The 12,790-nt window shown below is 35.6% G+C and overlaps 1 protein-coding gene across 1 annotated transcript; it reads right to left on the bottom strand.

Moving 5' to 3' along the window:
* Positions 1-6: 6 nt before the first annotated feature.
* she (Src homology 2 domain containing E) lies at positions 7-11,591 on the bottom strand. Its single transcript, XM_073847387.1, has 6 exons — positions 10,608-11,591; positions 7,597-7,720; positions 4,222-4,440; positions 3,811-4,012; positions 924-1,043; positions 7-815 (listed from the first exon to the last, which is right to left on the bottom strand). Exons 1-6 carry the CDS (start codon positions 11,079-11,081, stop codon positions 632-634), a joined length of 1,323 nt encoding a protein of 440 aa, XP_073703488.1. The 5' UTR covers positions 11,082-11,591; the 3' UTR covers positions 7-631.
* Between the last annotated feature and the right edge of the window lie 1,199 nt (positions 11,592-12,790).

Below are 12,790 nucleotides of genomic sequence, written 5' to 3'. Positions count from 1 at the left end.
TGCCAATGTGTGGTGAAGTGTTTCTTTTTTTTTTTTCTCAGAGGATAAAATAATATGAGAATTCAGCTATAATTCTAAACTAAATCTACACCACGGGTCCTAAAAATATCAACTGTGCAGATTCTACCTACTTAAATGCACAGTCATTGTGGAAGGCAGTAAAATTAGTGTCTCTCCAAAGAAACTTGCAGTTTGCAGGTGCTGCCAGCAGGGAGAGTTCAGAAGTGATTCACTCCTTCAGGCACAAAATTAGATCAGTAACATGATTGGGAATGAATTTATGAGGCTGCAGTCCCAGCGCACTCAAACAAGGGATGAGGAAATAACAAAATACAAGTCTGTAACAGATACACATTACGTAAACTGTCCTGTCGCGTTTAAACTAGGCCTATGGTTTTTGTGAAATATATTTTCTCCTTTGGTTTTCTAGTGTCACATGTAGGGCGAAAAAACACATAAAGTTCTTATTCAATGACTCCTTTTCATTGGCACATCTGTATACATACAGTAAGACAAAGAGTTTAAAGCTGTGCTGGCATGTGATTGGCAGGCACCACGATATTGTACATTCACATCTTTGCACCAGAGAACGCTGTGAATATGCGTAAGTTCAGCATGTGTTTGTGTGTGTTTAGTGTGTGCGTGGCACGGGATGCTGTAGGGTCATGTGTTCTGCCCCGGTGAAAGGTAGGCGCTGGGTACAGTAGTGGTGCACCACTTCTGGGATGCTTGGGAACACACAGCTGCTCTTTTCCAGTGTGTAGCCACACTCTTTAGTCTGTGCCACGATGATATGCACACATCCTTGACTCGTCCTGGTGAGAGAGGGAAATGAGGATCTTATATCATCTATGTCAGCTTTTCAGGACTGCTAACTCGTTTCTTGTTCTCTGGGTTTCAGAGATACTCAAGCATGTACTTACTTGAGGGCGATGGAGTATTTGCTGGTAGCTGATTCGCTGTCTCGCACCAGAAAGCTGGCCTCCCTACAGTGCTGCAGCTGAGCCTCCGCCTCCTGACGACTCACACTGCCATGATACCAGCTGAAGAGAGAGACGGAGAGGGGGAGAAAAGAGGAGGAGATTCTTATTTCTACACGGTGCGATTATGTAATATGATTAGAGAGGGTAGAAGAAGAGATTTAGGAGGCATGGGGAATTGTACAAATGGATAGATTTGCCAAATAATACATTTTAAGTGTTAAAACTCATTTTCTTTTTCAAAAATTATATAGTTTTTAACCACAAGTGCTCATCTTGCACTAGCTCTCATGTTGAAAAGGTCACGCGTGGTTAGATCTTTGTCTGTGTACTTTTCAAAAGGGTAGGGTAGGGCAAACATTTCATTTTTTTCTCCAATTTCAAAATCGTCTGACATTGTTGTTTCACTTTTTTAGTGTAAAGGGAGTTTGACTTTCTTTGCACGTTAAACACTGGGTCAGTACTTTTGTCTATATCATGTGTGACCTTTCGAACGTGACTACATCATGCGTGAAGCTGTGGACGCAGAGCTAGTGCAACACGAGCATTTGTGGTTAAAAAGTATCTCTGTTTTGTACAAAATCGTTTCGCTAGGTAAGACACTTATTCCTCAACTGGGATTGTATAGAGCCCTTTGAAGCTGCATTGAAACTGCAATTTAGACCTTCAACCCATTGGCCAACATTGAAGTCCTTGAATCCTGGATTTTTTCCCTCAAAAATCCCTCATAATTTCTTTTCGACTGAAGTAAGAAAGACATGAACGTCTTGGATGACATGGGAGTGAGTATAATAATTGTCAGGAAATTTGTATATCCTGGAAGTATAATTTTTTTTAAATTACAATTTATGACATTCGTTTCTCTGTGGAGCACCAAAGAAGACATTTGGAAAAATGTTTTGTCCATAAAGTGAAAAGTCAATTGGCTCCAGTGTTTTTGAGTACTCCATGGCTTTCATTGAATGGACAAAAAACATTTTTAAAATATCTTCTTTTATGTTCCACAGAAAAAAAGAAAGTCATACATGTTTGAAATTCCATGAGTGTTAGGAAATGTTGACAAAATGTTCACTTTTGAGTATGTAAGGCCATGCTGTATTGTAAATATAGTGACGTTACATGCACTAAACGAAGCATGACACAGCCAAAATAATAGTAATAATTTTGTAATAAACTTAATATCAAAAAATTGCACCTTTGTGTTTTTATTTTGCAGTGTATCAAAAATTAGGAATTATTGAAAAATTGTAATGTTTTTGAAAGAAGTCTCTTTATTTGATTAAAAAAAATCTGAAAATGAAAAATACAGTAAAAAACTGTTATGTTGTGAAGTTAATTATATATTAAAATGTATTTTTTCCAGTAATGGCAAAGCTGAATTTTCAGCAGACCTTTCTCCAATCTTCAGTGTCACATAATTCTTCCGAAATAATTCAAAAACATTAATTATTCCAAACCTAATATTAAATAAAAAAATATGTGTGAAAAAAATGTAAATATTACTATTACAAAAATTAACTTAAAAATATAAAACCATCAAGAGTGCAATTTTTTCTTAGAACATTATAATATTGTGCAAATTCACACTTTTTGGCAATCTTCCTGAAGATATAGTCACTGACATGTAAAGTAAGGTTAAGAAGTCCTTCATTATAAGTGCTATAATCTTTTCTAAAAGGAGGTTTTTGCAACAATGCTATAGAGGAAACATCTTAGGCTCTCCAAAGAACCTTTCAGTGAACAGTTCTTAAAAGAATATTTTTTTAGTTGTAAAAAAACATTTAATTATCTAAAGATGTGCAATGAAAAGGTTTCATGGATGCTAAAGGTCCTTCATGGAAATATCAGTGCCAATAAAAAACTTTATTTTTAAGAGTGTAATATACACAGTAGCTAGGTGATCATGTTTTTCATTTCGTAGTTGTGAAAGGAACACTCTACTTTTTTGTGGAAATAGGCTCATTCTCCAACTCCCCCTGAGTTAATAAGTTGAGTTTTACCGTTTTGAAATCCATTCAGCTGTTCTCCTGTTCTGGCGATATCACTTTTAGCATAGCTTAGCATAGATCATTGAATCCTATGAGACCAATATAGCATCGCGTTCAACCAACGAGTTTCGATATTTGTCCTATTTAAAACTTGACTCTTCTGTAGTTATATCGTGTACTAATACTGGTGGAAAATGTAAAGCTACGATTTTGTAGGCTGATAAGAATAGGAACTACACTCCGATTCCGGCGTAATAGTCAAGGAAGTTTGCTGCCGTAACATGGCCGAAGCAGGCGCAGTAATATCACGCCGGTCACATTGAACGTTAACTTGCTGGGAACTAATTTTAGGCGCTGCGTGATATTACTCCGCCTGCTGCGGTCATGTTACGGCAGCAAACTTCCTTGACTATTACGCCGGAATTGGAGTGTAGTTCCTAATCTTATCGGCCTAGAAAATCGCAGCTTTACATTTTCCACCAGTATTAGTACATGATATAACTACAGAAGAGTCAAGTTTTAAATAGGACAAATATCGAAACTCGTTGGTCATTTTTGAACTCGATGCTATTGGTCTAATAGGATTCAATGATCTATGCTAAGCTATGCTAAAAGTGATAACGCCAGAACAGGAGAACGAGTGAATGGATTTCAAAACAGTAAAACTCAACTTATTTACTCGAGGGGAGTTGGAGAATGAGCCTATTTCCAAAAAAAAGTGGATTGTTCCTTTAATATACGTTATATTTTAGCACACAGTTTGTTTTATTTTCATCATTTCATTCTTTGAGTTTTAGTTAATCCACATTAAATCCCCACATTTTTAAGACACAACCACATACCTTTGTTTCTCCAGGGGCAGGGTGGGATCAACTATTGGTGTCTCACTGTCTGGGGTGGTGCTGGGAGATGAAGGGGAAGTTGGGGACGGGGGATTCGGTCGAAGAGTTTTAGGTGTCCAGCTCTTATGTCTTAGTGCCTGCTGTTTCACAGTAGGAGAACCTGATTCATCCTTCGACATGCGGTCTGCTCCATCAAACTGAGCTGTACACAATAAGAAACATCAACCACCACAGTTTTATTTACGGCATCTGGCAATAATGACTTCCCCCCCGCTATCCCAAATGTTTCGAACAACTGCTACATCATAAGTACCTCAATAACATGTCAACATGACTATTTAATAGTTTTCCCCCTATTATACTAAGTCTATGTAGCGGTAATGCTTCATATATGAATGTGAGGGATGTTACCTGACAGTGCTCTAACAATCTGCTCCTTCTTCCACTCCCAGGGCAGCTCATACTCTGCTGGTGGTCTGGAGTCGGACTCAGGTCGGGTCAAGGGAATTCCCTCCAGGACCTCTTCATATGGGACATCATAGATCTGAGGGGGTCCAGACCCTTCGCTCTCTCCTCCGTTCAACACTACACACACTTTCAGCAAGTCCTTCGAGCCTCGTCGGCGAATCTCTGTGTAACGGTACAAATTTACATGTGGGATCAGAACTCTTTTTAAAACAAGCAAGGAAAAAAAGGTCAATTTTCTACTGTGAATAGTGCAGCAATTTATGAAGTAAAAATTTCACAGAAGTCACTTTCAAACTGAGCAGATTTTTATTGGTCAGTAAAAATCGGCATGACCATCTTGAACATTTGTGTGGGGAAATCTTTCAGCCTCCTGTGAAATTCCAGATTGTGTGGCTTCCTAATGACTAGATTTTGTGAAAAATTTGCAGAAATTGTAAATGTGAATGCACCTTTAATCTCACATCTACCATGCTTTCATATATTCTCATACTTATAAACTATAGTAATATAACATTCTGTTATGGACCTTGCTTTTAAGATGCTGACCAGCCAACCACTGCCCACTTTTTCCTAATTTATCATTAAGTAGGACTGAATTAATCACTCTTAGTTTTATTGAAATTGGAAAAGGATGGCCTTACTTGTCCCTAGAAATCACTACCTAATATGCATATCCAGATGCTTCATTTACAAGTAAATAGCCCATGTGCTAAAGATGCAGAACAAGCTGTCAACACTAATGAGTTCTCTCTTTCCCTTTCCTTCTTACCCTTTTTACCCAATGTGTAAATAATGCAATACATGTCAAATAATTGCTTAATATAATTAATAGTGATTGCAATAATTAACACTGAAAAGTTGTTAGGCCTAGTGGCACTGTTAGTCACTTCATACACCAAGTGAATTTTACCCTACATACAATAATAATTTTCAATGTCTTTTTAAAGAATTCTCTTCTGCTCACCGAGCCTGCATTTTTTTTGGATCCAAAATACAGCAAAAGCAGTAACATTGTGAAATAATTTTACTATTTAAAATAACTGCTTTCTATTTTAATATATTTTAAAAACGTAATGTATTCCTGTGATCAAAGCTAAATTTTCAGAATCATTACTTTAGTCTTCAGTGTCACATGATCCTACAGAAATCATTCTAATATGCATATTTGCTATTCAAGAAACATTTATTTAAATAATTATTTTTATCAATATTTAAAAGAGCTGAGTAATTTTTTTTTCAGGATTCTTTGATAATTAAAAATTTCCAAAGATCAGCATTTATTTGAAATAAAATAGCTTTTGTAATATATAATATAGTAATATAATAATATAGACTATACCATTCAAAAACTTAAAGTCAGTCTATCTGTTTTTAAATAAATTATAGAAATTAATACTTTTATTTCGCAAGAATGCTTTAAATTGATCAAAAGTGATGATTAAGACATTTATAATGTTACAAAAGATTTCTATTTCAGATAAATGCTGTTCTTCTGAACTTTGTATTCATTGAAGAAACCTGAAAAAATTCTACTAAGCAGTCTTCAACATAATTATAGTAATAATAATAATAATAATAATAATAATGGATGTTTTTTTGAGCAGCAAATTAGAATATTATAATGATTTCTGAAGGATCATTTGACTGGAGTAACGATTATGTTTTAAATTATATTCAGAACAGTTATTTTTATTTTTTCATATATTTAAATTTTTTTATTCAAAATGTTACTGTTTTTTTCTGTACTTTGAATCAAATAAATGCAGGCTTGGTGAGCAAAAGAGACTTTAAAAAAAAACTAATCTTACTGTTCAAAAACTTTTGACTGGTAGTGTATATTTGACAATTTCTTAACAAATCAATGTATAACTGTTAAAACAGCAGCTAGGTAGACACTTAGATCGCCTTAAAAGTGAGTGAAACCACAGGAAATAACGACTAAGTCGAAGTTGAATCAACTTTTCAAGCTCAGGACTTTCTGTAATCAGCTTTTTGTCTTTGTGTGTTGCTTATCTATTTAATATGGAAGCCCATTTCCACCAGTGAAAAAAAAAATTGTAAAAAGTAATTGCGACTTTTTATCTCACAATTCTGACTTTTTTGCAATTGTGAGTTTACATTCTTTTTTCTCAGAATTGCATAATATAAACTCACAACTCTGACTTTTTTTTTCTCAGAACTGCGAGATACACACTATAAATTGACAATTGCTAGATATAAAGAGCGAGATATGAACTTGCAATTCTGACTTTTTCTTATAATTGCATGTATCTCGCAGTTCTGACTTTTTCTCAGAATTGTGAGACATAAACTCGCAAATTGTGAGTTACAAAGTCCAGTTCTGGGGAGAAAGAAAAGACAAGAAAAGAAAGAATTCTGACTTATTAGCTTATAATTGCGAGTTCATATCACACAATTGTGCCTTTTTTTAGAATTGCAAGTTTATATCACTCAATTCTGACTTTATTTCTCAGAATTGGGAGTTTATATCTCACAATTCTGATTGTATAACTCGCAATTGTGTTTATATCTCACAATTATAAGAAAAAAAGGACTGTTGTGAGATAACAATTCCAATTAACGATTTTTTTATTTTTTGTTCAGTGGCGGAAACAGGCTTCTATAATTTGGTTCTAAGCTTAGATTTTACATTTAGACTGATTATTTAAATTTTGTAACCTTTATATAATTTAGGTACACATTAAAATATGAAAAAGAGAAAAACAAAACCTTAATACACAACACAAAACATAGAAATCTTGTATATGGAGTTTTAAATCATTTTCAGTTTAGTGCATTGTACTTTCATCTCAACTCCATGTACTTATGCACCTATTCATTTTCAAGATTTAAAGTTCAGCGTCAACAAAACACTGCCTGGAGCTCCATCGTTCTCCCTTCACTCACTGTTTCTTTGCTGTCACTTTGTGTCTGGCCTATTGTGTGAGAAAACAATGGTCATACCAGGGGAAAGTCAGAGCGAGTTTGTGATTGGCTGGCTTAGCTGGCCACTTCCTGAGTTCTGGGAAGTGATTGGGGGGGAGCGAGGAGTGTTGGGGGGTCTTTCTCACATAGCCAGGCATACTGGGGGGACGGCAGGGGTCAACTTCCTGTCCATAGAATGGGGCAAAGGAAACACAGACAGGAAACAGGAAGCAGAAAGAGGAAACTGCACCCATTGTCCCAGCACAACACTGTCACCGTGGAAACCACCAAAGAGGGGAGCCGTGATTTTTCATACCCGTCAAATCCCTGAAAATCTACTCGCTTTCTTTTAAATTAAAAGAAAGAGTAGTGAAGAGAGAAGAGGTGGTGTACCTGTAATAATGAGCTGGGCATCATAAGGTTCCATGTAGCCATCGTTCTCTCCTTCTCTTTCTGCCTCTCTCTGTTCCCTTGTTTTCTCAGCATCAAATGGGTCAGCGTAATCCTCCAGGATGATCTATTATGAGTAAGAATAGAAAAAGATATTAATGATTTGTGACCACAAAACTAGTCTTAAGTAGCACAGGTATATATAGCAATAGCCAACAGTAGTGTATAGGTCAAAATTATACATTTTCCTTTTATGCCAAAAACCATTAGGATATTAAGTAAAGATCATGTTCAATGAAGATATTTTGTATATTTTGTACCATAAATATATCAAAACCTCATTTTTTATTAGTAATATGCATTGCTAAGAGCTTCATTTGGACAACTTTAAAGGCGATTTTCTTAGTATTTAGTTTTTTGTTGTTGTTGTTGTTTTTTTGCACACTTAGATTCCACATTTTCAAATAGTTGTATCTCAGCCAAATATGGTCCTATCCTAACAAACACATCAATGGAAAGCTTTTAGATAATGTATAAATCTCAGTGTCAAAAAATTGCCCCCTTTGACTGGTTTTGTAGTCCAGGGTCACATTTTTGTTCATGTCTACACTCTCAAAAGTAAAGAAATATTCTGAGTTTAGTATATGTTCAGCTCAGTAAAAAGCATTTATAGCATAATGTTGATTAACACAAAAAATTATTTTGACTCATCCCTTTAAAAAAAGAAGCAAAAACAGTGTTTCACTTACAGTATAAGTGAATACGGCCTATTTCTGGAAGATATAAAAGCTGAAAAATGCTTAAAATGTTTGTAAAAGCACCAATGTTAATTATTCTGTTAAAAGTTGTGTATTATTCAAGCTGTAAATTTTGTTATCTTAATTTTTATGGTTGTTTTAGGGTTTACACTCTTAAAAATAAAGGTGCTTTAAAAGGTTCTTCACAGCGATGCCATTTGCTTCCACAAAGAACCATTTAGTCAAAGGTTCTTTAAAAAAAACATCTCTTTCTTACCTTTTTATGATCTGAAGAACCTTCTTTTGCCACAAAGAACCTTTTGTGAAACAGAAAGGTTCTTCAGATGTTAAAGGCTCTTAATGGAAACCATTTAGACATAAAAGGTTCTTCTATGGCGTCGTGAAGCACCTTTATTTTGAAGAGTGTAGGCATTACATGTATGTTGTCATTCTTTAAACTATACAATTGGATATTACTATAGAGTAAAGGTTAGTAAACAATGTTTCACACCAAAATACTGTTAAACTGCTTAAGACTATACTATTGCAACAGTGAGTAACAGTGAGTATTTTAAAGTTATGGATTATGAAGCTATGAGACACATTTCTGTGCACACAGAAAGCAAAAATCTTGTGAACGTGTAGAAGACTGACACGGAAGAGCAAAAATTGCTGAATAAAGTTGTTATTTTTGTTTTCTTTAAACACAAACAGTATTCTCATCGCTTCTTAACATTACGGTTGAACCAACTATTTGCTAAAAAAACATAGACTATATTAACGATGTCCTTATTATTTTTAGGCCTTGAATAGGTCATTTCAGAAAGCTCTTGGATTTAATCCAAATTATCTTAATTTGTGATCTGAAGATGAATGAAGGTCTTACAAGTTTGTAACGACATAAGGGTGAATAAATAATGACAAAATTAAATTTTTTGGGTAAGCTATCCCTTTAAATTACATATCAAAGTCAATGTCATACCCAAAGTGCTACTGTTTGAGCTTAACTTTAAACAAACTTACAATATTCTGTAAATACTATACAAATGTTAGTGGAGGTTCTACAATTATCTACTTTAGAAATAATGCAAACCCAGCTAAAAAGGGCATTTAGTCAAAACCTGGAGTTAAATTTCATCTTATTGGGTGGAATTCTTTGTTCCACCTCATGAAGAATCAGTGTTCCTTTAGCTGAAGAGCTTATGCTTATTCTCCAGCCCATCTTTCCCTTTTCTTTCTCTGATTCTCCCTCTGGACGTAATTTTTTTTGTGTGTGTGACCTCATGAGATTCTGATTTCTGTGCTATTATGTTCAAAGTGTAGCTGGAGGGGATGTCCGTAAATGGGAGAGGATACAGTCTATGTATCAGGTGACATAATTCTTCAAACACTGCCTTCACCAGGGACTGAAAGAATGGGATGGAGCCATTGTGTTATGTATGCATTGTATTCTTTGCGTATTTGTGAGCAAGGGTGTGTGTGTATGCGAGCACAAAAGTGCGTTTCCCACAAAGACAGAGTGAAGAGTGTGTGCACGACTAGGAAAAGAGACAGGAAGAGAGGCAAGGAAAAGGCTCTCATTGTGTTTGTTGCTTTTCAGCTCCACTGTGTCTGCTTATAATGCAGCAGTTCAATGAAAAGAGAATATAGGGAGAAAAAGTGAGGTGTGGGGAGGGTGCAAAGAAAGATACAAATAAGAGAAGAGGGGGCTGAGGGAGGGGAGAAGAAGATATTGCTTAAACAAAGAAGTGGAAGAGAGATATTGATCTCAATTTTCAAAACAAAGACGTTTGTTTGGTTCTCACAGTCAACCGGGTGACTGGGAAAATTGAAGTATGTCATGTACTAAAAAGAACATCCGTCTCTGAGGCCTATTTTATCACTCAGATCAGGGCTATTCTTCCTTTATCCTTGCCTAAGATGCTGGTCCCAGTTGATTTGAACTGGTTTTGTTTTAGTTCATCAGCAAGTAGACCAGCATGAAAGTGTCTATACCCCACAAAACCAGCTGAGACCAGGAAAAACACTCTTGAAAATGTTCCAAAAGGGGGTTTTCACATTTTTGGTTCCCCAACAAAACTTTTCAGTGAACAAGAAGAACATTTTAAAAAACGTTTGCCACTATAAAGACCATTTTGTGGAATAGATGTTCAGCGATCTTCATAAAACCATATAAGAACCCTTATTGTTAAAAATGTAGGTGGTTAGCTTTATTTCCAGTCAGCTCTATTCTAGTCAAGTTTAGTTTTATTTATTATTACTCATTCTCAAACTTACCGTTTCTGTTCTGATTGGTGACTTGGCCCTCTCGCTGTCTGGAGATGATCCTCCTGCGCTGGATTTTGGATCATTAACTTTGATCATTCTGCTCATGTAAGCGTCAGCAAGACTGGTGGTCCGCAGGGTGCGATGGTCTTCAAATCCCTCCATTTTGGTGTTCTTCTTACTTTTCCCAGGGATCAGAATTTCCCATATCTTCCCGTCTTTTATCGAGCCGGTGCTGGAGTGATTCCGTCCCAGCTCGATGGCCGAATTTTTACGATTTCTCCCGTGGAGCAGCGAACCCACACCACCACCGCCGCCACTGCCACCGTTTTCAGCTCCAGAATTTTTACGCAGACTCCCCTTCGAACCAGTGCCGACCGTCAGAACCGGTTTGGGACGGGATTGAGTTCCCGATTCCGAAGCAGAACGGATCCGGTCGGATCCAGTCTTCAAACTTGTTGGGAAATCTTTGAACCACTTCGCCATGGTGAATACGCACAGGTGTCTGCACCACTCTCCATACACACGCGCAACTTCTTTTGGAATCAAATCGGCTTCTAATATCACTGACTATGGCCCTGTGGGCTAATTAAAATTCGTCTGATTACAACCCTATTTAACGCGCAGTTCAGGAATTTGTTTCGCTTTTATAAACTAAGAAATCTTTTTACATTTACTTATTCAGGTTAATTTAGAAAATCTGATCAATTGATTTAGGGAAAGGTTCCGAATATTAAAATTCCTTCTATGTAATCGTGCTTACAGAATTTATCCCATTCGTATTTCTTTTCAGGAAACTTCTTGCACTCTAATTTCTACTATTCTTCACATTGGAATAAAATGTCTTGTTTTTGTTTGCTCCCAATTATTCCCGCAAGATAAAGAGGAGTCTCTGAAGGGCATAAACGCGGAAAAATTTAAAGTTTTTCTTAGCTCTCGCTGAAGATCCCATTCCCGGTATATCCACTCCAAGCGACAGTCTAAATGAAGTGAAGGGGATGTACATGTACGTGCGTGTGTGCCGCAGCTGTAGGTGGGGGTGGTTTCTGTGCCTCTGCAGGCAGCTACTGTTCCCCTAAATGGGAACTTTTCATTTGCTGGGCGCTACCCACCTGTAGATGCAAATTCACTTAATGCTCTTGTGCTCAGCAAATACATTTCCAGTTTTATTGAAACGTTTCCATTTACTTGGAGTGGTTGAGCTATTTTACTTAAACATACTTAAAATTCTTGGCAAAAAAATAATAAATACATTTGAAATTACCATTGTTCCAGTGTGTAGGCTAATTTTTAGTAAATGTCAATTTCTGTTAAAGTCTTGACTACTAAATAAAGAAATTAATTATTTAATCAACTATGATAAACAACTATAGGCCTATTTGACATTTCCATTGCTGTACTCCAGTGGATAAACTATTTTACTCCAGTGAAGGTCAATTTCTAGTAAACTCTTGGCTATAACTAACTAAAAGAATTAACTATAATAAACAACGATTTGACATTTCCATTGTTGTACTCCAGTATGTAACTGTTTTACTTCAGTGAAAGTCAATTTCTGGTAAAGTCTTAGCTACTAACTAACTAACTAACTAACTAACTAACTAACTAACTAACTAACTAAATAAATAAATAAATAAATAATAAACTATAATAAAAAAAAACTATTTGACATTTCCATTGTTGTAATCCAGTGGGTAAATATTTTACTCCAGTGAAGGTCAATTTTTGGTTAAGTCTTGACTACTAACTAAATAAATAAGTAATCAACTACAATAAACAACTGTTTGTCTTGGTAAAGTCATATAAAGTCTTGGCTACTAACTAACTAACTAGCTAACTAAACAAATAATCAGCTATAATAAACAACTATTTGACATTTTCTTTGTAGTACTCCAGTGGGTAGACTATTTTACTCCAGTGAAGGTCAATTTCTGGTAAAGTCTTGGCTACTAAATGAGTAATCAACTATTATAAACAACTGTTTATAACTTAACTTACTAACTAACAAAAAAATCAACTATAAAAATGAACTATTTGGCATTTCCATTACTGTACAGTAAATAAGCTATTTTACTCCAGTGAAGGTCAATTTCTGGTAAAGTCTTGGCTACTAACTAACTCATTTATTAAATACATAATCAACTACAATAAACAACTATTTGACATTTCCATTGTTGTAATCCAGTGGGTAACTA

This window comes from Garra rufa, chromosome 9 (assembly GCF_049309525.1).
Source record: "Garra rufa chromosome 9, GarRuf1.0, whole genome shotgun sequence".
NCBI lineage: Eukaryota > Metazoa > Chordata > Actinopteri > Cypriniformes > Cyprinidae > Garra > Garra rufa.
The sequence above is the reverse complement of the archived record's forward strand: the minus strand, read 5'-3'. Positions and strand labels throughout refer to the sequence as shown.